Source organism: Orcinus orca, chromosome 15 (genome assembly GCF_937001465.1).
Source record: "Orcinus orca chromosome 15, mOrcOrc1.1, whole genome shotgun sequence".
Taxonomy (NCBI): Eukaryota; Metazoa; Chordata; class Mammalia; order Artiodactyla; family Delphinidae; genus Orcinus; species Orcinus orca.
The window spans coordinates 81,646,517-81,671,859 of record NC_064573.1 but is presented as its reverse complement, the minus strand read 5'-3'; the positions used below and the strand labels follow the sequence as shown (position 1 = coordinate 81,671,859).

General features: G+C 45.0%; 1 protein-coding gene across 19 annotated transcripts in view; it reads left to right on the top strand.

The window, feature by feature from the left end:
• The window catches only part of KDM2B (lysine demethylase 2B), a 122,075-nt gene that overhangs the window by 59,505 nt on the left and 37,227 nt on the right, over nt 1-25,343 (top strand). For all 19 annotated transcript variants that reach the window (XM_049698423.1, XM_049698431.1, XM_049698422.1 and 16 more), the window contains one exon: nt 11,806-11,892. In XM_049698423.1, the coding sequence (XP_049554380.1) occupies nt 11,806-11,892 (87 nt within the window). The remainder of the gene's footprint in view (nt 1-11,805; nt 11,893-25,343) is intronic.

The window sequence follows — 25,343 nt, the reverse complement described above, 5'->3', positions numbered from 1 at the left end:
TCTTTTTTGTGGGCAGGACTTTTGAAAGTTGAGTTTTTCCTTGCAGCCATGCTAATGAGAATACCTCAGTGACCCTATGGTTTAAGCAAGACCAAGTGAGCTCAGTCGGACCTTGAAAACTTGACTGGGAGTGGGGGGGGTCTTGATTTAGATTCAAGTCAAAATGACCATCTACTTTTTTGCTTTTTGACAGGAAAGGAGATGCCAGCATCCTGTAAAAATCTAAGAAAACCATTTCCTTCCCCATCTTTGTGAAACTCTTTGGGATTTGGCATTAAGGTGCCTTAAGTGACTCCCTTCTTTTAAGACAATTATTCTGTGGAGAGTGCAGGATACTGGCTTGTGCGTAATGGCAAAAACAAGAAATCAGGACATGAGAGATGCTTGAATTCAATTTCCGTTTCTGTTCTTAGCTATTTGCTGTGTGGCCTTGGGCAAGTCATACCACCTTTCTGTTTACCTGTATGTAAATCTAAGATATTAGACTAAATGTGCTTTGTCCTTTCAGGGATCAGATTCTGTTGGTTCCTTGGCCATTCTTAAGTGTATAACTGATTGAAATCTGAGTATTCTCACTGTAAAATGGGGATAATAACAGGGACCTAGGTCACTGAATTATTTTGTGGGACAATGAGGTAATGAACACTTAGCTCTCCTAGTAAGTCCTTGGAGAAAAATTAGGTATGCTTAGGTAATGGGCAAAGGAGAGTCAGACTGGCTTTGACCAGCTCCCCACCCTTCCCATGCTCTTTCACCACCTTTCAGCTTCCCCCATCCCTGTTTTAGGTTAGCGATTACCGTCTGTATTAGTTTCCTAAAGCTGCTGTAACAAAGTACCACAAACTGGCTTAAAACAACAGAAGTTTATTGTCTCACAGTTCTGGAAGTCGGAAGTCTGAAATCAAGGCCATGCTCTGAAGGCTCTGGGGGAGGATCTTTCCTTGTCTCTTCCAGTTTTTCTTGGTTGCTGGCAATCCTTGGAGCTCCTTGGCTTGTAGCTACAACCCTCCAGTCTCTGCCACAGTCTTTACATTGGCACTTTGTGTTGTCTGTGTGTTTCTGTGTGTCTTCTCTTCTCATAAGGATAATGTCTGGATTAGGGCCCACTCTAATCCAGTATGACCCATTTCCCAATAAGGTCACATTATGAGGTTTTAGATGCACTTGAATTTCGAGGGGCTCACTATTCAGTTCATTTTTTCCCCCTTTTATCTCTTGGATTGGCAATCATTAATCGGTGGACAAGGTAATTCCTAGTGAGATGGGAGTTACCCTGCATGCTGTCCCTCCTAGAGGAGTCTATACTTTCAGCTAGAACTCCAGAGAGCTGAGGCTCCTGATGGGAGGGTAGGAGGGCATGAGGCCATTTCTCTAATCATTTGTACATGACTTGAAAATAACCAGATGCATTACAAGGTTGTGAAGGCTTGGGCCTAAGTGCGCAGTGACCACCGAGATAGGAAGTGGGAGGGTCTTTGTCAGATATACATTTGCAAGGTGATTCTGCAGCTGTCCTTGTTAATTAAGATAATGCCAGGCTCTCTTTCCTATCATTCCATGCTCTTCTGGCTGCCAGAGTGTCAGCCAGGGGTGGAAATGCCAGCTCACTATAGACAGCCACCTTTCTTATTGCATGGAATTATGGGGCCTCACAGAATTATGGGACTGATGGAATTGTGAGGCCACATGGAATTGTGGGCCTGCATGGAATTATGGGGCTGCATGGAATTATGGGACTGCATAGAATTATGGGGCCACATAGGATTGTGGGTCTACATGGAATTATGGGGCTGTATGGAATTATGGGACTGCATAGAATTATGAGCCACATAGAATTGTGGGGCAGAATGGAATTAGGGGGCTGGAAGAGACAGTGAGGGACCACTGCTTTCAGATGTTACTTAAAAAAAAACACAAAACCCACTAAAAAAGAGATCAATTGTATTGTTCTTTCATTAAAACCCAAATAGGAAAGAAAATAATGCTAAATTAAGAGTACATCACCCAAACAAGTGTTATCTTTTAAGACTTGTGGAGGTTGTGGAGCCAGGCTGACTCCCCTGTACCATCCATTAACCAGCTGACTGCTCTGGGGGAATGCAGTAAAATGGGGATAGTAAGAATCATGCCTCATCGAATTAGTGAGGGGACGTGGATAAAGAAAGAAAGCCTTAGCACAGGGCCTTTAAGTGCTCAGTGAGCTAGAGCTGATATTATTTCAGACACCGTGGAGTGAGAACAGGCCCATTTAGGGTCAAGTGTGAGAGTCTGTGAAACCCATGACTGTGAAAGGAAGGTGTGTACAGCTTTTCTTCCTTGGGATCATCAGGTCTGGACCCCAGAACACACCTGCTTATCTAAGTTGCCCTTTCTGGGTCTTACTCTTTTGCAAAACAGTGAGGCGTAGAGCCCAGACCTCCAGCACTGTCAGCTTTTTAAAAATCTTCACACCCCTCCTGCTTCAGAGGAGCCAAAAGGCGGGAAGCCAGTGGGAGGGCTGCAGCCTGGCTTTCTCACACCCTGAGGATGACCCAGAGCATAGAAAACAGGGAGCAACCAGATTCAGCCTGGCCAGGGGGGTCAGGCCTCCAGAATTCACCAAGGCTCTTCTACTGGGGGCTGCATGTAATATTGAGCCCTGTGTTTGGTATTTTTGCTGGGCTGTGAGTGGATAGAGGGTTGATACAGGGGTGAATCCTGTCACCTAAGGAGCCAAACAAGGTACGTGTTATTCTGAGTCTGCTGCTGGTACCACCTCAGGAGAACGAAGGAGAGCAGTGAGGGGCCAGAGATCTGAGTTCCAGACACCTGTGCAAACTCTAGACTTGAAAAGTGGGTGGGTTGATCCATGCCACTTGGGGTTCCTTTTAGCCTAAAACTGACTTCTGGGTCCCTGAATCACATTTTTATCCCCACTAGTTATATAGCTAAATCAGCTTTTAAACTGCCCTTCAAAATTAAATAAACTTAAAATTTTTTCCCTATGCTTAGAACTTGTTAAATGGATGAATTCTGCAAACAGAGGATGGGGACTGTGTATCCCAACAGGAAATATGGCATAAGCCAAAAGGGATCGGCTGACATTTGTTGAGCATTTTCCACATGCCAAACACCTTCCATGTATTATGTTGCTGGCAAGGTGGTGACTGTTATTATTCCATTTCTTAGATGGGAAACTGAGACTCAGAGAGATGTGACTCGCCCAAATCATGTAGCTAATAAGCTTTTTTTTAAAAAAAAAATTTTTATTTATTTTATTGTTTCTTTTGGCTGCACCAGGTCTTAGTTGTGGCATGCGGGATCTTTAGTTGCAGCTTGCGAACCCTTAGTTGCAGCATGCATGCGAGATCTAGTTCCCTGACCAGGGATCGAACCCAGGCCCCCTGCATTGGGAGTGCGGAGTCTTACCCACTGGCCCACCTGGGGAATCCCGTTAATAAGCTTTTAATCATGATGCACTATGGCAAGTGTGGTCTGTTAGTTTCCCGTGACTGCCATAACAAATGACCACAAACTTGGTGGACTGAAACAACAGAAATTTATTCTCTAACAGTTCCAGAGGCCAGAAGTCAGAAGTCAAGGTGTTGGCAGGGCTGTCCTCCCTTGGAAGGCTCTGGGGAGGATCCTCCCTTGTTCTTCCAGCTGCTGGGGGTTCCTGGTGTTCCTTAGCTTGTGGCTGTGTCACTCCAGTCTCTGCCTCTGTCTTCCCATGGCCTTCTTCCTTATGTCTGTTTGAATCTCCCTCTCCGTTCTCTTATAAAGACACCAGTCGTTGGATTTAGGGTGGACCCTAAATCCAGGATTATTTCATCTCGCGATTCTTAACTAATTATATCTGCAAAGGCTTTTTTCCCCCCCGGAGTAAGGTCACATTCACAGGTACCAGGGATTAGGACTTGAACATAGCTTTTTTTTTTTTTAATCTTTTTTTTTTTTTTTTCTTGGCCACACCATGAGGCTTGTGGGTTCTTAGTTCCCCGACCAGGGGTTGAACCCGCCGTGAAAGCACGGAGTCCTAACCACTGGACTGCCAGGGAATTCCCTGAACATAGCTTTTTGTGAGACACAGTTCAGCCCAGTACAGATGGGTTTTTACAGGCAGGCACAAGATGGTTGGGCTGGAGTGGAGGCAGGGATCTTGGGAGACCTAAGGTGCATTGATGCCTGGTTTCAGGGGTCCTTACCTCTGGCCAGGAGGGACCCCTGAGACTGCTGGGTTCCCTACAACAGCAGCGTGAGCTGCTCTATGCCATGTTACTCTCCCTCTACTGGCCTGTGGTTGGTGATTCTTTCCTGATACCTGCTTCTGCTTTATTGTCACAGTGTTGGTATTTTTAGTCACAGTTATAGATGGAGTTTCTAATTATTAATGCCCCATTCTGGGGAGCAGTGGGGCCTGAATCCAGTGTTAACTGATAAAGCTCTTTGAGAGAAGTTGGCATAAGGAGGAGCAGAGGCCCAGCACATCCATTGTCTGTGGTTATCTTGTTAAGTCAAAAGCAGGGCAGTTTGCATCAGAAAGTGCCTGGTGGCCCCAGTCTTTCTCTTATAGAAAGCCTGCCCCATTCATTCCTACTCAGAAGGGTTGTATGGTATAACCCAGAGTGCTGGGCTGTTACAGGCACCCAGGCTTCCTAGTCTCTGCTTCCAAGAGCCCCAGGGAGTGTATAAATGCTAGCAGAGCCCAGGGAAGACAGTGACAAGATTCCCTCCCTTCAGCACAATTTATTTCTCAGAGAGAAAATCTCCAATTAGAATAATCTCCTCTTCCTGCAGCCTGTCACATACAGAAGAAAAATACTTCCCTGTGGGCCAGAGGCCAGAGTGCCCCCTGGTGGCCACTGACAGCCACACATGGAGAGGAACTCTGCTTCCTTCAGGAAGTGTGTGTATGAGCTCCGAGACTCAAGGATACTTGGCGAGGTCTCTTTATTAATTTTAATTATTATTTATCATTATGTATTAATTATTAATAATACTTATGCCTTCAGTAATAGTTTTTTAAGGGTTTTTTTAAAATTTAATTAATTTATTTTGGCTGTGTTGGGTCTTCGTTGCTGCGCACGGGTTTTTTATTGCGGTGGCTTCTCTTGTTGTGGAGCACGGGCTCTAGGCACGCAGGCTTCAGTAGTTGTGGTGCACGGGCTTAGTTGCTCCGCGGCATGTGGGATCTTCCCAGACCAGGGCTTGAACCCGTGTCCCCTGCATTGGTAGGCGGATTCTTAACCACTGCACCACCAGGGAAGTCCCCAGTAATAGCTTTTTTAACCAGCCATTCCTCTAAAGAGGCCTTACTTCAATGCTTGTGAGTTACTGACACCAACTCTGATACTGAAATGACAGGAAATCTTGAGACAATTCAGAAGGAAACTCAAAGCAAACCAAGGCAAGTGGGCATTATTTTCAGTCACATGCAGAGCAGCGTTTGTAAACTGGTCACCCATGGCCCAGGCCAGCCCACAGATATATGTGGCTCACAGTGTTTTTTTTTGAAATTTTCAGTCAGTTGCCAACATTTGAAATTGGAGAGATTTTGTTTTATTTTATTTTTAAGATTTTTTTTTTTGATGTGGACCATTTTTAAAGTCTTTATTGAATTTGTTACAATATTGCTTCTGGTTTTTTTTTATGTTTTGGTGTTTTGGCTGCGTGGCATGTGGGATCTTAGCTCCCCGACCAGGGATCGAACTTGCACTTCCTGCATTGGAAGGTGAAGTCTTAACCACTGGACCACCAGGGAAGTCCTGAAATTGGAGAGATTTTAAATAAAACTCTGTATCTTTGATTTCTTCTGAAAAACCAGAGATCTGGTAGGGTTCATTTCCACAGGAGATTAATAAGTTGAAATTGAGAAGCATTTGCCATCTTTAAACTGGGCACGTGGTCTCTAGTTTGCCATACGCTGCACTACTGTCTATCACTCTAAGAGTCCATTTATATTTTCCTGCTTGGTTCCTGGGGGCATTTGAGTTTGTTACCCCCCAGCATAGAGTTTGAGATTGGGATAAGGGGGCAGAAAATCCTGTGGAAGTCCTCTGCCCCCCAACCATAGGGTAAGATATATGTATATAGCTTTGGCTAGACATGGAGCATCTTCCTGAAAAGCTTTTTTCTTAATGATTGGTGTGTGTCGGGGGCAGGAAACATTATTTTTAGAAGAAAACAAACCCTGATGTATTGTGGAGGAGGGTGTGAAATTCATATGGGTTATTAAGAACTATGAAATGTCAACAAAATTTCATTCCTGTGCAGGCCCACTTTGGTCACACGAGCCTCTTCTGTGATGGGGGGGGGATGTTTCAGAAAGGCTTTATAAAGGTGTTAGTGGCTGAATGGTGTTAGTTAGTCCCTCTGTCTGTTTTGCAAGGAATAGGTGGGGATGATTCACTTCTGTATTTGTGAGTCGAATGGTAAATATGAGCCCAGATTGTCTCTTGGGTGTCTTTTTTTTTTTTTTTTAAATTATTTATTTATCATTTTTGGCTGCATCGGGTCTTAGTTTCGGCAAGTGGGCTCTTTGTTGTGGCGCGGGCTCTTCGTTGCAGCACACGGGCTTCTCTCTAGTTTTGACACGCGGATTCCAGAGCACATGGGCTCTGTAGTTGGGCAGGCAGCCTCTCTAGTTGAGGCACGCAGGCTTAGTCGCCACGCAGCATGTGAGATCTTAGTTCCCTGACCAGGGAGCGAACCTGCATCCCCTGCACTGGAAGCCAGATTCTTTTTTTTTTTTTTTTTTAAATAAATTTATTTTATTTATTTATTTTTGGTTGTGTTGGGTCTTCGCTGGGCGTGGGGGCTTTCTCTAGTTGCAGCGAACGGGGGCTACTCTTTGATGCGGTGCGCGAGCTTCTCATTGCGGTGGCTTCTCTTGTTGCAGAGCACGGGCTCTAGGTACTCGGGCTTCAGTACTTGTGGCACACGGGCTCAGTAGTTGTGGCACGCGGGCTCTAGAGCGCAGGCTCAGTAGTTGTGGTGCGTGGGCTTAGTTGCTCCATGGCATGTGGGATCTTCCTGGACCAGGGCTCGGACCGTGTCCCCTGCACTGGCAGGCGGATTCTTAACCACTGTGCCACCAGGGAAGCCCAAGGAAGGCGAATTCTTTACCACTGGACCACCTGGGAAGTCTCCTAGGTATCTTTTTAATAGTGGGGTAGGGATCAGTTGGAGACATTGCTGACATGGTTTCCTGAGGCTTTATCACTCAGTGTTACTGGTTAGGTTCGTTGTCAGATGGACCAGGTCAATGCCAGTTTTCACCCACCTCTCAGCTGTGTGACCTTGGACTATATCACTGAACCTCTCTGAATTTTACTTTCTGCTTTTGTGAAATGGGGAGAATCAGCCCTACCCCACAGATAGGATTATTTTAATGTCTAGAGCAAGCACTCAACAAATGTTCCTAAGAATGGTCATAAAATCACATCCAGCTTCATAGCCTACAATCAAGGTGTAGATGTCACTGTTCTACTCCCAGGACACACAATAGGAAGCTGTGGCTTACCCGAGGTGACGCCGGTTGTAAGTTGTAGAACCTGAACCCAGATCTTCTGAGTCTAGAACTAGTGTTGTCCCAGGCAAAACAGCAGAAGTTTAACTAGTGAGATAGTATGTCCCCAATCTGTACTTTCTGGAACCTCTGAATCCATTCCTTAGGGAGGGACTGCCTTGCCCCACTCCTTTCTCCCCTTTTTAAAAATTGTGGTAAGATATACATAACATAAAATTTATCATTTTAACCACCTTTAAGTGTTCAGTTCAGTGTCATTAAGTACATTTACATTGTTGTAGAACCATCACCATCCATCTCCAGAACTTTTTCATCTTCCCAAACTAAAACTCTGTATTCAGAAAAAAAATAAAATAAAAAAGTAAAAACACAAACAAGAAAAGCCCCTCTATATCCATTAAATAATAACTCCCCATTTCTCCCCTCCTCCAGCCCAGCAGGCACCCTTCTACTTTCCGCTTGTATGAATATACTGCTTTAGGGACCTCATATAAGTGGAATCATATGGTACTTGTCCTTTTGTGTCAGGCTTATTTCACTGAGCGTAATGTCCTCTAGGTTTATCCACGTTATAGAATGTGACAGAATTTCCTTCCTTTTTCAGGCTAAATAATATTCCATGGTATGTATATTATACATATTATTTATCCATTCATCCATCGGTGGACACTTGAGTTGTTCCTACCGTTTGGCTGGTTTTTGTTTTTCTTTTAATTTTTTTTGATGTGGACCATTTTTAACGTCTTTATTGAACTTGTTACATTATTGCTTCTGTTTTATGTTTTGGTCTTTTGGCCATGAGGCATGCGGGATCTTAGCTCCTTAACCAGGGATCGAACCCACACCCCCTGCACTGGAAGGTGAAATCTTAACCGCCGGACCACCAGGGAAGTGCCCTGTTTTGCTGCTGTGAACAGTGTTGATATGAACACGGCTCCCTTCCCTTTTTCAGAGATGGGCCGAATGATGCAGTCGTTAAAGAGTCTTCACCCCTTACTGGCGGAGTGGTCTTGGACAATTCCCTTCATCCCTTAAGCCCTGCTTTTCTCATCTGCACTGTGGAAATGATGATAGTTCATCCCACAGGGTGGTCAGGAGGATTGGGTGAGAGCGTAGATATGAAATATTTAGTACGGTACCGGCCACAAAGCAAGCACTCAGTACTTCTTACTCTCATACGTTCATTCAACAGAACATGTGCCTGCTCTCCTCCTGACGTTGACAGTTACCCCTCACCTGGCTAGTCTCACCTACCCCGAGTGGTGACCAGGTGGGTAGAGGGCCGTGGGAATGACCCACTCAAGTGCAAGTTGTGAGAGGTACAATGTCCGCAGTGCATGTGAAAACAATAATGAAAGAACAAAGCTGATAAAAAGTTGGTTTGATTTTGTCATCATCAGGAACTGGCAATTCTAAACAATGTCAGTGATGAAATATTTCTTCCTCCAGGCACGATCCAGGGAGCGATCGTTGCCAATGCTCCCAGCCTTTGGTTGCCTCATACACTCCATGTGAATTCCACACCTGAGTTGCATTTTGTCTGTATACTTGTTTCCTTTCTGTTGTATTTCTTTTTTTTTTTTTGCGGTACGCGGACCTCTCACTGTTGTGGCCTCTTTCGTTGCGGAGCATAGGCTCCGGATGCGCAGGCTCAGCGGCCATGGCTCACGGGCCCAGCCGCTCCGCGGCACGTGGGATCTTCCCGGACCGGGGCAGGAACCCGCGTCCCCTGCATCAGCAGGTGGACTCTCAACCACTGTGCCACCAGGGAAGCCCTGTATTTCTTTTAAAATATGCTGCATAGGTGTTAGAAAAATTGGCAACCTAACAATCCTGTTTTCCTTTATTGTAGCTGTTTCTACTGTCTGATAGGCATTTTAAAAATTATTTTTTATTAATAGACTTTATGTTTTAAAACAGTTTTATATTTTCAGAAAAATTCTGCAGATAGTACAGAGTTTCCACATAACCCCCACACTCAGTTTCCCCTGTTATTAACATCCTATGATAATAGCATGCATTTATTACTTTTTTTATATATATATATATAAATTTATTTATTTATTTATTTTTCGCTGCATTGGGTCTTCGTTACTCTGCATGGGCTTTATCTAGTTGTGGTGAGCAGGGGCTACTCTTCGTTGTGGTGCGTGGGCTTCTCATTGCGGTGGCTTCTCTTACTGCGGAGCAGGGCTCTAGAGCGCAAGCTTCAGTAGTTGTGGCACTTGAGCTCAGTAGTTGTGGCTCACGGGCTCTAGAGCGCAGGCTCAGTAGTTGTGGCGCATGGGCTTAGTTGCTCTGCGGTATGTGGGATCTTCCCAGATCGAACCCGTGTCCCCTGCATTGGCAGGCGTATTCTTAACTACTGCACCATTAGGGAAGGCCCTGCGTTTGTTACTTCTAATGAACAAATACTGATACATTATTGTTAACTAAAGGCTATCGTTTATTCACATTTCCTCAATTTTTACCTAATGTCCTTTCTTCCTCCTTTTGTCTGTGATAGTTTCTCAGAGTTTGCTTGTTTTTGTCTCCCTGGACAGATTTAAGGTGTACGGGTTAGGCATTTTGTAGAGTCCCTCTTCGGGGATTTGTGGCTTTATTTATTTATTTATTTAAGTTATTTACTGGAGACTTACTGTAGGTTAGTCATTGTGGGAAGCTGGGGATATGGCAGTGAACCAAGACATTTTATAGATAGCATTTATAAATCATTGACATTGACTCTGGGACTTGGAGAAGGTTGTACATGCTGAGAATTGAACCCAGGCACCCCCAGAGGCCAAACTGTTGACCACGGTGTTGTTGGCCCCCTTCTGTGGGGAGAGGAAGGAGTTGTTCAGGTGGGTTTGAGGTAATAGGCACGTTTTAAAAAATTTTATTTATTTATTTTAAAAAATTATTTATTTTACTTTTTATTTTTACGTATTTATTTATTTTTGCTGCCGCACAGCTTGTGGGATCTTAGTTCCCTGACCAGGGATCAAGCCTGTGCCACCTGCAGTGGATGTGTGGAGTCTTAACCACTGGACCGCCAGGGAAGTCCCAACATTTTGAAAAATCGGGCAACCAAATGATGATCATAAAAGTAGGAAAATAAGTAGATAAGTTAGAAGTGAGTTAGATTCTTTCTGGTGAAGATTTGGGAAAGTGAGTTAAAATCATCTTCACCTACCTTTATCTTCTGAGCTCTTCTGCTCTTCCTGTTAAGTGCTACTGTGCAACTTACTCTGTTCTTAAATGTCTCTGCAGGAATGTTTTGTACAATCCAAAAATTAATGGTCGAGGTAGGCCAGTAACGAATAGGCCAGTAACACATCTGTGTCCATCCCTAAACACCTTTTTATGGCATGCTGTGGGTGCAGCCAAAAAACCCATGTGTGACATGGTCATGCGGCAGGTAGTCTGGTGCCAGAGAGCAGGGTTCAGGGGCTCTGTCCTCCTGGTCTGGGGCGGCATCAAAGTCCTTTGAGCATTTCTGAACCTTGGTTGCCTCACCAATAAGTTAGGGATGATTCAGTGGAGTGACATCTTACACCTTGATGAGATTCTAAAGTTAGCAGCACACAAGGCCAAAATCTGGTAGAGTCAGGATTACCCTGAAAAACCTTGAAACCACCCGCAAAGGAGTGAACACCAAGTGCCTGTGTGGGAGACCCTCACACAGTCTGGCAGTATGTCCATCACAGCCCATTTTTCTGCCAGCACATGGCTAGCAGACTCCAAGCTTAGTCAGAGCAGATTGAGTATCTACTTGTGTTTAGGGCCCTTGATACAAAAAACAATGACATGTCTTTACACACCAGGATGAGAATACACATGGCTTGCCGACTGATGGAAAACCAGAGGCAGGGCTCATGGGTGAGACCTCGTGGTTGCTTTTGTTTCTCTGAGTACGTAGCTGAATTGTGTACATTAGAGGATCAGTTGGGTCACTGCCCAGCCCCCTCCGAGAGGACTTGGTAAGGATTAAATGAGGTTGGGTCCATGAGAGTCCCTGGAGCTCTGGACCAATGTTTGGTGTCAAAAGTATGATCAGTGAGTGATACATTCATGCAAGTCATAGGGAGGTATGTGATTTGCTTTTAAAAATTTTTTTGGAGAAGGGGATGTTCTGTGTTTTGTGGATGCTGGGGAAGCCTGGCTGCTTGGTTTCTATTGAGTGTGTGGGTATTGGTGGAGTTGGGGGGACAGGCAGTGACTCTGCAGAGACTCTGCTGGGTAAGGTGCAGCCTCCAGCCCCCTTCAGAGACATCCCCTCTACCCTAGGCTAATATGGCTGCTTTGTTTCACCACAGAATGTCCTGAAGGAGCACGTGGATGACGACCCCAGTCTGGCCATCACTGGGGTTCCCGTAGTCACTTGGCCAAAGAAGACTCCAAAGGTAAGACACAGATCGCTCACAGCTGGGAGACCATAAATCCACTGCTTTTTCACATCTCCTGTAAGATGAATGTTGGCAGTCTTTCAGGGGAAATTCCTGGGAGAGGGCACCCCATTTAAGATGAATGGTGTTGATGAGTTGTTCATTGCAACTTTTTTTTTTTAAAACGGATCATTTTCCCTAGCTGTGGAAACTGCAGGCACTGCCCCCTGGTGGTCACTCAGAAAACTGGGGAAGTGATGCCTCACCTTTCTTCCTTTCCTCCCCTCCTTTCTTCTATATTTCCTTCCCTTGACCTCTAGCTGCTTTTTGGGCTGTTTTCTCCTCTTCTGAAAGTAGTTTTTTTCTCTTTCTAAATGGGTTGATGCTGGGGAATTCCCTGGCGGTCCAGTGGTTAGGACTCCGCGCTTCCACTGCAGGGGGCACGGGTTCGATCCCTGGTAGGGGAACTAAGATCCCACATGCCTTGCAGTGTGGCCAAAAAAAGAAAACAGGGTTGATGCTCACCATGAAAAATTTGATCAAACAGGAAAGGACAAAGATGCTGGGAAGAATAGTAGTGACGTCACTGAGAACTTACCAGGGGCAGGTTGCCTTGCCTAGTGCTCTGCATCCCCTGTCTTATTTAGACTCCAGCAATCCTGTGGGATAGACACTTGTGATTTCTTTTACAGATGAGGAAACTGAAGCTTAAAAAGACGAAGTTACTTGTTAGGTTACTTGGCAGAGCCAAGGATGCAAAGGTCAGTCTAACAGCAGAGACCAAACTTTCAACCAGTGCCCTACCTCGGCTGCACCACTTTCTTGAGCAAGTTATATAAGCTCCCAGAACCTTACTTTCCTCATTTGTAAAAAGGGGTTATACCAGTACGTACTTCAAATGGTCATTGTGAGGACTAAACAAGATAAGGCATGCAGAGTCCGTAGGACAAGGGCTGATTCATGGTAAGTGCTCTAAGTGTCAGTTGTAACCTAAGCAGCCTTCCTGTTGATGGGTATTTTGCTAATTTCTGATTTTTTTACTATTATAAAAAACACTGAGAGGAACTTTCTAGATCTCTACTGTCCAAAAGGGTAGCCACTAGTCATATATTGCTATTGAGCACTTGAAATAAGGCAAGCCCAAATTGAGAGGTGCTGTCAGTATAATATACACAATAGATTTCAAAGACTTAGTACAAAAAAGAACAGTGCACAATACCAATTTAATTTATTTTTTATATTGATTGCCTGTTGAAATTAGGGTTGCCAGATTTGAAAAGGAAGCCCATTTAAATTTGAATTTCAGGGCTTCCCTGGTCTTGCAGTGGTTAAGAATCCGCCTGCCAATGCAGGGGACACGGTTTGAGCCCTGGTCCGGGAAGATCCCACATGCTGCAGAGCAACTAAACTCGTGCACCACAACTACTGAGCCTGCGCTCTAGAGCCCACGAGCCACAACTACTGAACCCACGTGCCACAACTACTGAAGTCCGTTTGCCTAGAGCCTGTGCTCCGCAACAAGAGAAGCCATGACAGTGAGAAGTCTGCGCACTGCAACGAAGAGTAGCCCCCACTCGCTGTAACTAGAGAAAGCCCCCGCGCGGCAACAAAGACCCAACACAGGCATAAAATAAATAAATAATAAATAAATTTATTAATTAATTTGAATTTCAGATAAACAGCAGATACCTTTTTTTACTATAAGTATATCCCATATAGTGCACGTGATATACTTATGCTAAAAAGAGTTTTTGTTCTTTATCTGAAATGTAATGGGGCATGCTGTATTTTTATTTGCTAAATCTGGCAACCCTAGTTGAAATGATCAAATTTTGGATATATTAAACAAAATGGATTATTAATATTCACTTCACCTGTTTCTTTTTACCTAGTAAAATGTGGCTTCAAAAAAATTTTAAAGTACATATGTGGCTCACATTATATTTCTATAGGACAGTGGTGTTCTGGGTTATTCATTTCACTTTTGTTTGATTATCTTCTTAGGGTATATTCTTTTTCTTGGCCACGCTGTGCGGCTTGTGGGATCTTAGTTCTCTGACAAGGGATTGAACCCGGGGCCACGGCAGTGACAGCACCGAGTCCTAACCACTGGACCGCCAGGGAACTCCCATTAGGGTATATTCCTAAATGTGGGATTGTTAATGGGGAAAGTACTTGTGGGTATTGAATTCTAATTCTCTTTGAAACTTAGTGGGAACTGAGGTGGCCATACGAATGAAAAGGAGTTGCCTGCACATCTGCCTTTAGCTCCCCAATCTGTGGTTGTTGAGTGGGGTTCTAGAGTTGACTTCCCCCTACATGGGCCATAAATAAATGTCATTTATCAGACCACAAACCATGCTTGCAGACACAGCAACTTGAAATAGCCCAGCCAGGTCCCATGGCTGCTTTGAACCTGCAGAGGAAACGGTGGCTTTGCCTTGCTACCGCCTGCTTCCCTCCTAGCTGAGGAATTGCTCCACAGGACGGATTAGGGTTTATAGAGGGCATGGGCTTGGCTTTTTTTTTTTTAATTTAAATTTTATTTATTTTTTTATACAGCAGGTTCTTCTTAGTCATCCATTTTATACATATTAGTATATACATGTCAATCCCAGTGTCCCAGTTCATCCCCCTACCCTTCCCCCCGCCACTTTCCCCACTTGGTGTCCATACGTTTGTTCTCTACATCTGAGAGCATGGGCTTTTAAAGAAACACACTTGCCACTACTCACTGTAGTCTCAGAATTAATGGAGGGGTCCAAACCAGCCTCTGGGGGAAATCACTTCAGGACCACAAATGTGCCCTGTCTGGAGTCACTTAGCCCACTCCTCAGGGGCTTCTAGGCATTTTTTTTAAAAAAAGAAAGCTCTGCCCCTTCTCCTCCCAAGGCCTGGAAACAGGAAGCTGGCTTCTGGTGGGAGTAGCCCTTATTTAAGATTCCCTTGGAGGACTGGTTTATAAGCACTGGTCTGTACATAAGTTGGGCGTGGATGGTATCAACACTGGTGGGAGAAATTGGAGCCCTTAGGCTGGTTGGGAAAGAGTGGGGGAGGGAGAAGTAAGAGCCTTTGACGTTTAACAGTGCTTGTGGGGTGCCAGGCTTTTTTTTTAAACACCTTATAATGAAACAAATAGAACTCACATACCTTACAGTTCTCCCACTTAAAGTGTACAATGAAATGTTTTTAGTATGTTGAAAATATTTAGAGTTGTGCAACCAACACCACAGTCTAATTTTGGAACGTTTTCATACCCCCTTAAAAGAAGCCCCATTAGCGGTCAGTTCCCACTCCCCCAAGCCGCGCCTCCCCCAGCTGCTGGAAACTTTGTCTCCATGGATTTGCCTATTCTGGACATTTCATATAAATAGAATTGTACAGTATGTGGCCTTTTGTGACTGACTTCTTTCACTTAGAAGAACGTTTTCAAGGTTCATCCAAGTTATATATCTTTCAGTATTTCATGCCTTTATAGGGTTGAATAATATTCCACTGTATGGATACACCACAGTCTGTTTAGTCATTCATCTGTCAATGGGCATTTGGGCTGTTTCTACCTTTTGGCTATTGTGATTGATGATGCTATGAACATTCATGTACAGGTTTTTATGTGAACATATGTTTTCATTTCTCTTGGGTAGAAACCTAGGCATAGAATTGACTAGTCAGATGGTAGCTCTACATTGAAGTTTTTGAGGAACTGCCTGTTTCTCAAAGTGGCTGCAGCATTTTCTATTTCTCCCAGCAATTATAAGAGTTCCAGACTTCTCCACATCTTTGCCAACACCTATTATCTGTCTTTCTTTTTTTTTTCAAAAGCACATTCTCTGCATTCAAATACCTTATTCTTTTTTTTAAAATTACTAATTAATTTATTTTTGCTGTGTTGGGTCTTTGTTTCTGTGCGAGGGCTTTCTCCAGTTGTGGCAAGTGGGGGCTACTCTTCACTATTGCGGCCTCTCTCGCTGGGGAGCACAGGCTCCAGACGTGCAGGCTCAGTACTTGTGGCTCACAGGCCCAGCCGCTCCGGGGCATGCGGGATCCTCCTAGACCAGGGCTTGAACCTGTGTCTCCTGCATTAGCAGGCAGATTCTCAACCACTGCGCCACCAGGGAAGCCCTATCTGTCTTTTTGATTAGCGCCATGCAAGCACAATCATTTTCTTTTTAATTTAGTTAGTTTTCTATAAATTATTTGAAGTTTATTGTATGAGTTTGCAAGGGCCGCTGTGACAACGTATCTCAGACTGAGTGGCTTAAATGACAGAATATTAATTTTCTCACCGGTCTGGAGGCCAAAAGTCTGAGATCACGGTGTTAGTTGGCAGGATGTATTTCTTTCTTTCTTTCTTTCTTTCTTTCTTTCTTTCTTTCTTTCTTTCTTCCTTCCTTCCTTCCTTCCTTCCTTCCTTCCTTCCTTCCTTCCTTTCCTCCCTCCCTCCCTCCCTCCCTTCCTCCCTTCCTCCCTTCCTTCTTTCTTTTTTTCTTTCATAGAGCTGAAGAGTCTTTTTTTTAAAAAATTATTTATTTATTTATTTATGGCTGTGTTGGGTCTTTGTTGCTGTGCGTGGGCTTTCTCTAGTTGTGGCGAGCGGAGGCTACTCTTCGTTGCGGTGTGCAGGCTTCTCATTGTGGTGGCTTCTCTTGTTGAGGAGCATGGGCTCTAGACACATGGGCTTCAGTAGTTGTGGCACGTGGGCTCAGTAGTTGTGGCACGTGGGCTCAGTAGTTGTGGCTTGTGGGCTCTAGAGCTCAGGCTCCGTAGTTGTGGCACATGGGCTTAGTTGCTCTGTGGCATGTGGTATCTTCCCGGACCAGAGCTCGAACCCATGTCCCCTGAATTGGCAGGCAGATTCTTAACCACTGCGCCACCAGGGAAGCCCGGCAGGATGTATTTCTTCTGAGGACTCTTTCCTTGGCTTGTAGATGGCTGTTGTCTCTGTGTCTTCACACGGTCTTCCCTTTGTGTGTGTCCTAATCTCCCCTTCTTATAAGGACACCAGTCATACTGAATTTGGGCTCACCCTAACGACCCCATTTTAACTTAGTTACCTCATTAAAGACCTGTCTCCAAATACAGTCACATTCTGAGGTGCTGGGGGTTCAGACTTCAACATATGGATTTTGGGAGGACACAATTTAAGCCCATAACATGTATTATAAATTATACAAAAAGGAATAAATAACATAATAATGAATACCATGACTCCCCCCTGCCCCGACTCAGCTCTAGAAATAAATTATTGCCAGTATAACCAAAACCCCCCTGGGTATTCCTTCTAAATGTATGCAACAGTTTTTAGATTTTATTTAATTCTTACATCGAGGCTGGGAGGGGGTTAGGATTGTCTTCATGATACAGCTGAAACTGGGGACTCAGAGAGGTAGGCTGGTAAGCCTGGGGCCACACAGCTTGTGAATCTAAGGTGTTCATCCCCAGATGTGTCCCTGCGCCTGAGGAACTCAATGAAACGTGGTGGAGGGCAGGGGGAGGGGAGGCTGGCTGCTATATTTATGCATTTCCTGGCTGGTGGGGTTAAAAAGTTAACAGGAAGGGAAGAAGTAAGTAAACGACTGACTGCCTGGGCCGCCCGGGGTCTCTTGATTCCCAGGTTTGCAGTCGGCTTCCTCCCAATTTGATGCAGGTTGGGTTGAAAGATCAAGGGTGCTCATTGAGGCTGTCAGGATGCAAAGTCGGGATCGGTACTGGGTCTGGCTCAGGTTACTTAAGCAATTAATGCTAAATGATGATTAGCAAGAAATGCTTTGATCTCCCACCTTGCCTCCCGGAGAAGAAAGTCCCTTTCTGGAACTGATTAGGTGCCGTGAGGTCATTTCTGATGTGGTGTCTTTCAAATCAAAGATGCTACTGAATCACCCTCTGTCACAGTTCCCCTGATTGGCCGTTTTCCCCAGTAGTGATGGATTTGTTTTGATCCGTCTGTACTCTGGCCCCTTCCTTTTATGACCAAGTGGTAGGATTTGGGGGCCTGTCTGTGACCTTAGAACCAAGCTGAGGGAACTGAACTTCTTTGAGGCCCGACTTCTGACCTCAGCCTTATTAGCAAGTTGACCTTCTGCCCACCAGCCAGACGCTTGTACTCAGCCAGCTTGTGGGTTGGTTCCCAGAGAAGGGAACCGAGGAAGGAGGTGAGATGAAGCTTTCCTGGAAAGCGAGCATGTTGATGCATTTGCTTCTTAATCTCTAGTGGCCAAACCAGGCTGCCTCTTGAATTTCAATTATTGGCAGTTTTTCCTGAGTGGAAGAGCGGAGAGGCTGGAGAGTATACCAGTAAGAACCCTGACGGGGACATGGGGACAGCCCTCTTCATCAGTTAGTGGATCAGCTCCCTCACGGGGACGTCACAGGAACCACAGGAGGAAGTCACACACACACACCTGATGTCTGTGTCACCCTCAGTTCTGCTTTGTTTCTCTTCCCCTTCCTCCACACTTGGTCATTCAGATCTGGGAGGCCTGAGAAGTCTGGGGTCCCCTGGGAGTGACACGCAGCCTTTCCCTGAAGGACAGGCACATAAGTCTGTAAAAGAGGCCCCCATGTACTTCCTGTTCCCACTCTGCCCTGCTCCCAGCTCCTGTCTCCCCCGAGTAATTAAGCTGATGATGTACAGTTGAGGAGGGAGGATGACTGCCATTTATAGTTGCCTCCTCAAGGCCAGATAATTTTCTAGAAAGGCAGTGTGGCCTAGCGAGGACCAGTCCTCAGGATGGTGGCATCTGCTTCACCTGGGGAACGTTTCTGGTTTTTTTTTTTTTTTTTTTGCGGTATGCGGGCCTCTCACTGTTGTGGCATCTCCCGTTGCAGAGCACAGCCTCCGGATGCGCAGGCTCAGTGGCCATGGGCCCAGCCGCTCCGCAGCATGTGGGATCTTCCCGGACCGGGGCACGAACCCGTGTCCCCGGCATCGGCAGGCGGACTCTCAACCGCTGCGCCACCAGGGAAGCCCCTGTTTTTTTTTTTTAATACAGTTTCCTGGGCCCTACTGAGACACTCTGATTCAGTAGGGGTGGGTGGGACCTGGGAATCTGCACTTTCTAAATGCTTCACAGGTAATTCTCATGCACAACTAGGGTGAACTCTGGGGTCAGATGCACCTGGAGATTGACTCTTGGCTCGGCCACTTACTAGTCGTGTGGTCGTGGGCAAGTCTGAGGCTTAGTTTATTCATCTGTAAAAAGGGCCGATAGTGCCTTTCTTACAAGTTCGCTGTGAGAGGCTCTGTAAAATACCTCTATAGTAGCCTATCAGTCAGTGATAGCAATTATACTTTTTCATAATTATGGTTTATAAGTAAACAGTAATCCTGAATCTGCTCACCCAGAAGGCAGAAATAGAAGACACTGAAGGAGGAGATGGATCAGAAGGAGGTGATTGGTTTAGAGTCATTTCCTATCCCTAAATTATTATTGGCTGGGACAAACACTGAATCTCAAGTAAGGGCCTCCTGAATGGCTTAATTTCGCGGAAGTAGTCACAGCTGGCGTTTCCTGCGATGGGGCTGGTTTAAGAAAGTGTTTCTCCTTTAGGTCCTCCACACTCTATCCGAGGGAGAAGTCCTAGGCCTGTGAGCAGGAGGGTAACTGTTGTCTTAGAATGTGCTGAAAGAGGCCTCGTGAGAGGCTGGTGGGAGAACGGGAACAGGAGATGCTCAACAGGTTGGGGGAGGCCGACAGCAGGGACCACAGGGCCAGGATAGCAGAGAGTGGACAGCGGGGAGGGTGTAGTGAGGGGAGCAGACAACAGTCTGGGACCCTGTCTGGAATCCCCAGGGCTTCCTGAAGTGACAGCTAAGTCATTTGTGGAGTTTGGAAGCCGGCAGTTTCCCAGGAGTGTAGGCAGCAGAAACCCCTGATCAAAGAATACCCACAAAAGATGGTCTGCTCAATTCTGGGTAATGTTCTCTCCAACATCAGCAACAGAAAAATCCCATTGAAAGAAGATTGTTGGCGGTCAAGGGATGCCACGGTTTCTTACAAGCTGAGACCCAGGTCTGACCAGTTATTTGAGCTTGGATTCCAAAATCCTTAGTGTCTGAACCATATGACAAGGATCCCATCAGGGCCCCCCTTTTTTCAGTGGTGTGAACTGAAGCCAGAAAGTGGAAGTTTGTAGAGTCACCACACATGAGATCCAGGCAGGAGAGAACAGTAACCTTCCCTGATGGCTTTTTTTTAAAATAAATTCATTTATTTATTTTTGGCTGCATTGGGTCTTTGTTGCTGTGCGCAGGATTTCTCTAGTTGTGGTGAGCTGGGGCTACTCTTTGTTGTGGTGCGAGGGCTTCTCATTGCGGTGGCTTCTCTTGTTGCGGAACATGGACTCTAAGTGCGTGGGCTTCAGTAGTTGTGGGATGCGGGCTCAGTAGTTGTGGCACGCGGGCTCAGTAGTTGTGGCACATGGGCTTAGTTGCTCCGTGGCATGTGGGATCTTCCCGGACCAGGGCTCGAACCCGTGTCCCCTGTGTTGGCAGGCAGATTCTTAACCACTGCACCAACAGGGAAGTCCCCTGATGGCTTTTTGTAGATAGAGTCTTAACCGTCTTCTACCTGTGTCTTTGCATTGTCTTCCTTCTGTATGTGCCTGTGTCCAAATTTCCTCTTTTTATAAGGACACCAGTCATATTGGATTAGGGCCCTAATGACGTCATTTTGACTTGATCATCTCTGTAAAGACCCTGTGTGTAGGGGCTTCCCTAGTGGTGCAGTGGTTAGAAATCCGCCTGCCAATGCAGGAGACACGGGTTCGAGCCCTGGTCCAGGAAGATCCCACATACTGTGGAGCAACTAAGCCCGTGCGCCACAACTACTGAGCCTGAGCACCACAACTACTGAACCCTAGGTGCCTGGAGCCCATGCTCCGCAACCAGAGAAGCCATTGCAGTGTGAAGCCCATGCAATGCACCGAAGAGTAGCTCCCGCTCGCCGCAACTAGAGAAAGCCTGCGCGCAGCAACGAAGACCCAATGCAACCAAAAAAAAAAAAAAAAAAAGACCCTGTGTCTAAATATGGTCACGTTCCGAGGTGTTGGTGGGGGGGTAGGACTTCATCATGTGAATTTTGGGGCAGACAATTCAGCCTGTAAACTTGTCACACCTTCAGTGACTCTCCATCTTCTTTATTTTTTAAAAAAATTATTTATTTTTATTTTTGGCTGGGTTGGGTCTTCATTGCTGTGCACGGGCTTTCTCTAGTTGCGGCGAGTGGGGGCTACTCTTCGTTGTGGTGCGTGGGCATCTCTTTGCGGTGGCTTCTCTTGTTGCGGAGCACGGGCTCTAGATGCACGGGCTTCAGTAGTTGCAGCACGCGGGCTCAGTAGTTGTGGTGCACGGGCTTAGTTGCTCTGCGACATGTGGGATCTTCCTGGACCAGGGCACAAACGCTTGTACCCTGCATTGTCAGGCGGATTCTTAACCGCTGCGCCACCAGGGAAGTCCCTCCATCTTCTTTAAAGTCATCTCCCAAATACTTACCCTGGCCTTGAGGTCCCATGACCCCAGATGTCGCTCTGCCTTAGAATCTCGTGCTGGCTTCTCTTCTCTACATTGCAGGGGAACTGAATTACTCCATATTTTCCATCTTCTTGACAGTCTTCTCCTTAGCTTATACTGTTCTTCTGGGAATGCCCATCTTATTTTGCCACATACGAATTCTCTCCGTCTCGAGGCCCAACCTAGTTCCTTCTTTGCCAGGAAGCCTCCTGAGCTGGATGTCTTCTAGCTGTGCCTCCAGATCCTCTCCAGGCTCCTCAAACCTTCTGTGCGGGCTGCATCAAAGAGATTCCTTGCATCTCTGGCTTTTGGTTGGGCTCAGCCTAGGGAGGGAGGTACCAGCAGGAGATGGGAAGACAGGAGGAGAGAGAGGCTGGGGTATTTATTCCCCCAGCTTTCTCCCTATGGGATCATTGCAGGTTGGCTGTCTCCTTCCATTGGGGACCACGGCTCCTATTTCTTGTCCTTCTCCAGCTTTTCTCTCTGAATTTCTGGTAACAAAGGGAGGTAATGGCTCATCACTGTCCTCAGGCTTGGGATGCATCACCATGCCTTGCTGGCTTCCGTTAACCCCACTTGTACTCTGCAAATTGAGCCTCTGTTAAACTCCCCTCCATGACCTGGTGTGAGGGTGCCAGGATGCCATCCATTTCCTGTCAAGATCCTGACTGGTAGATAGACTTACCCCATTTCTCCCTCTGCTGGACATCCACATTCTACTCTGCATTTTGTTGCATATCTGTGTTAAGCTTCCGTTATCTTCTTGAGATGGCAGCTCATCTTATTAATTTTTTCTTTATCCATTTTTGTATCCTGTCATGCAAGATTGCTCCCAGAAAATGTTTATTGAATGAATGAGCTTGATAGCAAAGTTTCCCCAGAGCTTCTAAAAGATGAAGTTGTATTCATCAGTTCATTCTGTTTGTCCTCTTTCACCTGCTCTGCAAATGCCTCTGAGTCATCTCGTTGGTGAGAATAAGTTTCTCTCCTTACTTTAATTTGTGTGTCCCAGTCCCAGCCAACTGTTAAAAGAACGGTAAATAGAAGAGAACTAAGAAGGGCTCTTGGTAGTCCCTGGACCCTTTTGTCCCTCACATTTAGGCATCTCCCTTTATCCTCCTGACTTAAAAAGATCTTATCTCTCACCTGGAATTTTTCAGCCATCATCTGTATCATTTTAGAACCACTTTATTGGAACTTTAAGACAGCGTTCAGCTGAAATAACCTGTAATTAAAGTCTGCAGCCCAGGATTTCTTTCTTAGTCTGATAACCTGCTCGGCTGTCTGTGTTAATAATGCCAAAGACAAATTTTTGGAAAGCAGTTGAGATATTGAGGGCTCCTGCCTTTGGTGCAGTAATTAGAAAGCCAAGCAGGCACTGTAAGTGATTGCTTGCCATTATCATGGTTATATTTCTGGAACAATGGTCTATCCTTCAAAATTTTCTTTTTGTCAAATGCCATTGTATATTTCCTATTTTAAAGGAGAATACTTGATCATTGACATTGGGAATAAGTTGTCATGTTCTCCCCGCCACACTCACTACCCTGCCTCTCTAATTTGGCTTTGTTAGGACAGTGGATATGTGTGCAACCAAATGATGTTGTGAGATAATCTGCTGCTTCCCATATTTGGGTGATCTAGAGAAAAAAGGGGCACAATTATGTGAACACAGGTGAAACATTTGCATTATTTAAGTTTGATTCTTGTTTGCAAAGGTGGGAAGGGGAAGTATATTTATTGGGACAAGGGGAACTTTATACGCAAAGAAAGTAGGTGGGAAGTGAAAGCAATAGTAAAACCTGCTCTAAACCACTGAACTTCTCCACCAATGAATGTAAAGGACTAAACAGCAAAGCACTTTGCAGGAGTGAAGAGATAGTCTCACTTATAAGATTGATTTTGTTGTTGTTGTTATTTAGATTCATTTCTCTCCTAGTTAATGTTTATGGTACAAGATGGCAGGAGGGGCTGGGTTGGGGACTGCCCTGAGGAAGCTGGTTGATTTGAATGTTCCCAATTGATTGATTCTTCTGCGGGAGGGTGTTGTTTCTTTGATTTCTTTATTATTTGTTATTTATTTATTTATTTAAATGGCAGTATAGTTGATTTACAGTGTTGTGTTAGTTTCTGTTGTGCAGCAAAGGGATTCAGTTTTATATATATAAATATTATATAATTTTCAGATTCTTTCCCATTATAGGTTATTATAAGATATTGAATATAGTTCTCTGTGCTATACAGTAGGACCTTGTTTTTTGTTTATATATAGTAGTTTGTATCTGCTTATCCCAAACTCCTCTCCTAATTTATCTCTCCACCCTCCTTTCCCCTTTGGTAAACATAAGTTTGTTATCTATGTCTGTGAGTCTGTTTCTGTTTTGTAAATAAGTTCATTTGTATCATTTTTTAGATTCCACATATAAGTGATATCATGTGATATTTGTCTTTCTGTTTGACTTACTTCACTTAGTATGGTAATCTTTAGGTCCATTCCCCCCTCCCACCACCACCCCGTACGCGGGCCTCTCACTGTTGTGGCCTCTCCCGCTGCGGAGCACAGGCTCCGGACACGCAGGCTCAGTGGCCATGGCTCACGGGCCCAGCCGCTCCGCGGCACGTGGGATCTTCCCGGAACCCGTGTCCCCTGCATCGGCAGGCGGACTCTCAACCACTGCGCCACCAGGGAAGCCTAGGTCCATCTTTTTATTTTATCTTTTATCACATCTTTTTAAATTGTGGGGAAAGATATATAACATAAAATTGACTATTTTAACCATTCAGTGGCATTGAGTACATTCACATTGTTGTACAACCATCACCACCATCAGTCTCCAGAACTTTTTCATCATCTGAAACGGGAACTCTTAATCCCTTAAACACTAACTCCCCATTCCCCCTTTTTCCAGCCCCTGGTAACTTCTATTCTGCTGTTTGTCTCTGTGAATTTGACTCTTCTAGGTACCTCATATAAGTGGGATCATACAGTATTTGTCTTTTTGTGACTGGCTCATTTCACTTAATATAATGTCCTCAAGGTTCATCCATATTGTAGCTTGCGCCAGAATCTCCTTCCTTTTTACTTTTTTTTTTTTTTAAAGAAGATGTTGGGGGTAGGAGTTTATTAATTAATTAATTTATTTTTGCTGTGTTGGGTCTTCGTTTCTGTGCGAGGGTGTTCTCTAGTTGTGGCAGGCAGGGGCCACTCTTCATCACGGTGCACGGGCCTCTCACTATCGCGGCCTCTCTTGTTGCGGAGCACAGGCTCCAGACGCGCAGGCTCAGTAGCTGTGGCTCACGGGCCCAGTTGCTCCACGGCATGTGGGATCCTCCCAGACCAGGGCTCGAACCCGTGTCCCCTGCATTAGGAGGCAGATTCTCCACCACTGCGTCACCAGGAAAACCTCTCCTTCCTTTTTAAAGCTGAATGGTATTCCATTGTATGTATACACCACATTTTATTTAACCATTCATCTGTCATTGGACACTTCGGTTGCTTCCACCTTTGGCTATTATAAATAATGCTGCTGTGAACATGGGTGTATAAAACTCTTTTCAAGTCCTCATTTTCAATTCTTTTGGGTACATACCCAGAAATGAAATTGCTGGAATCATAGAATAATTATATGTTTAATTATTTGAGGAGCTGCCATACTGTTTTCCACAGCGGCTGTATCAATTTATATTCCCATCAATAATACACAAGGGTTCCAGTTTCTCCACATGCTTGCTATTGTTATTTTCTGTTTTTTGTTTGTTTGTTTGTTTTCTGATCATAGCCATCCTAATGGGTATGTTATTTCTTTTTAACTAACTTAATTTTTTATGCTGAAGTATTCTTTAGAGAATTACAGACGTCATGACAATTCCACCCCTAAATGCTTAGGTTTGCATCTCAGAAAAAGAAGAATATTTTTCTCCATACCTGAAATAACATTATTACACCTAGCAAAACTGA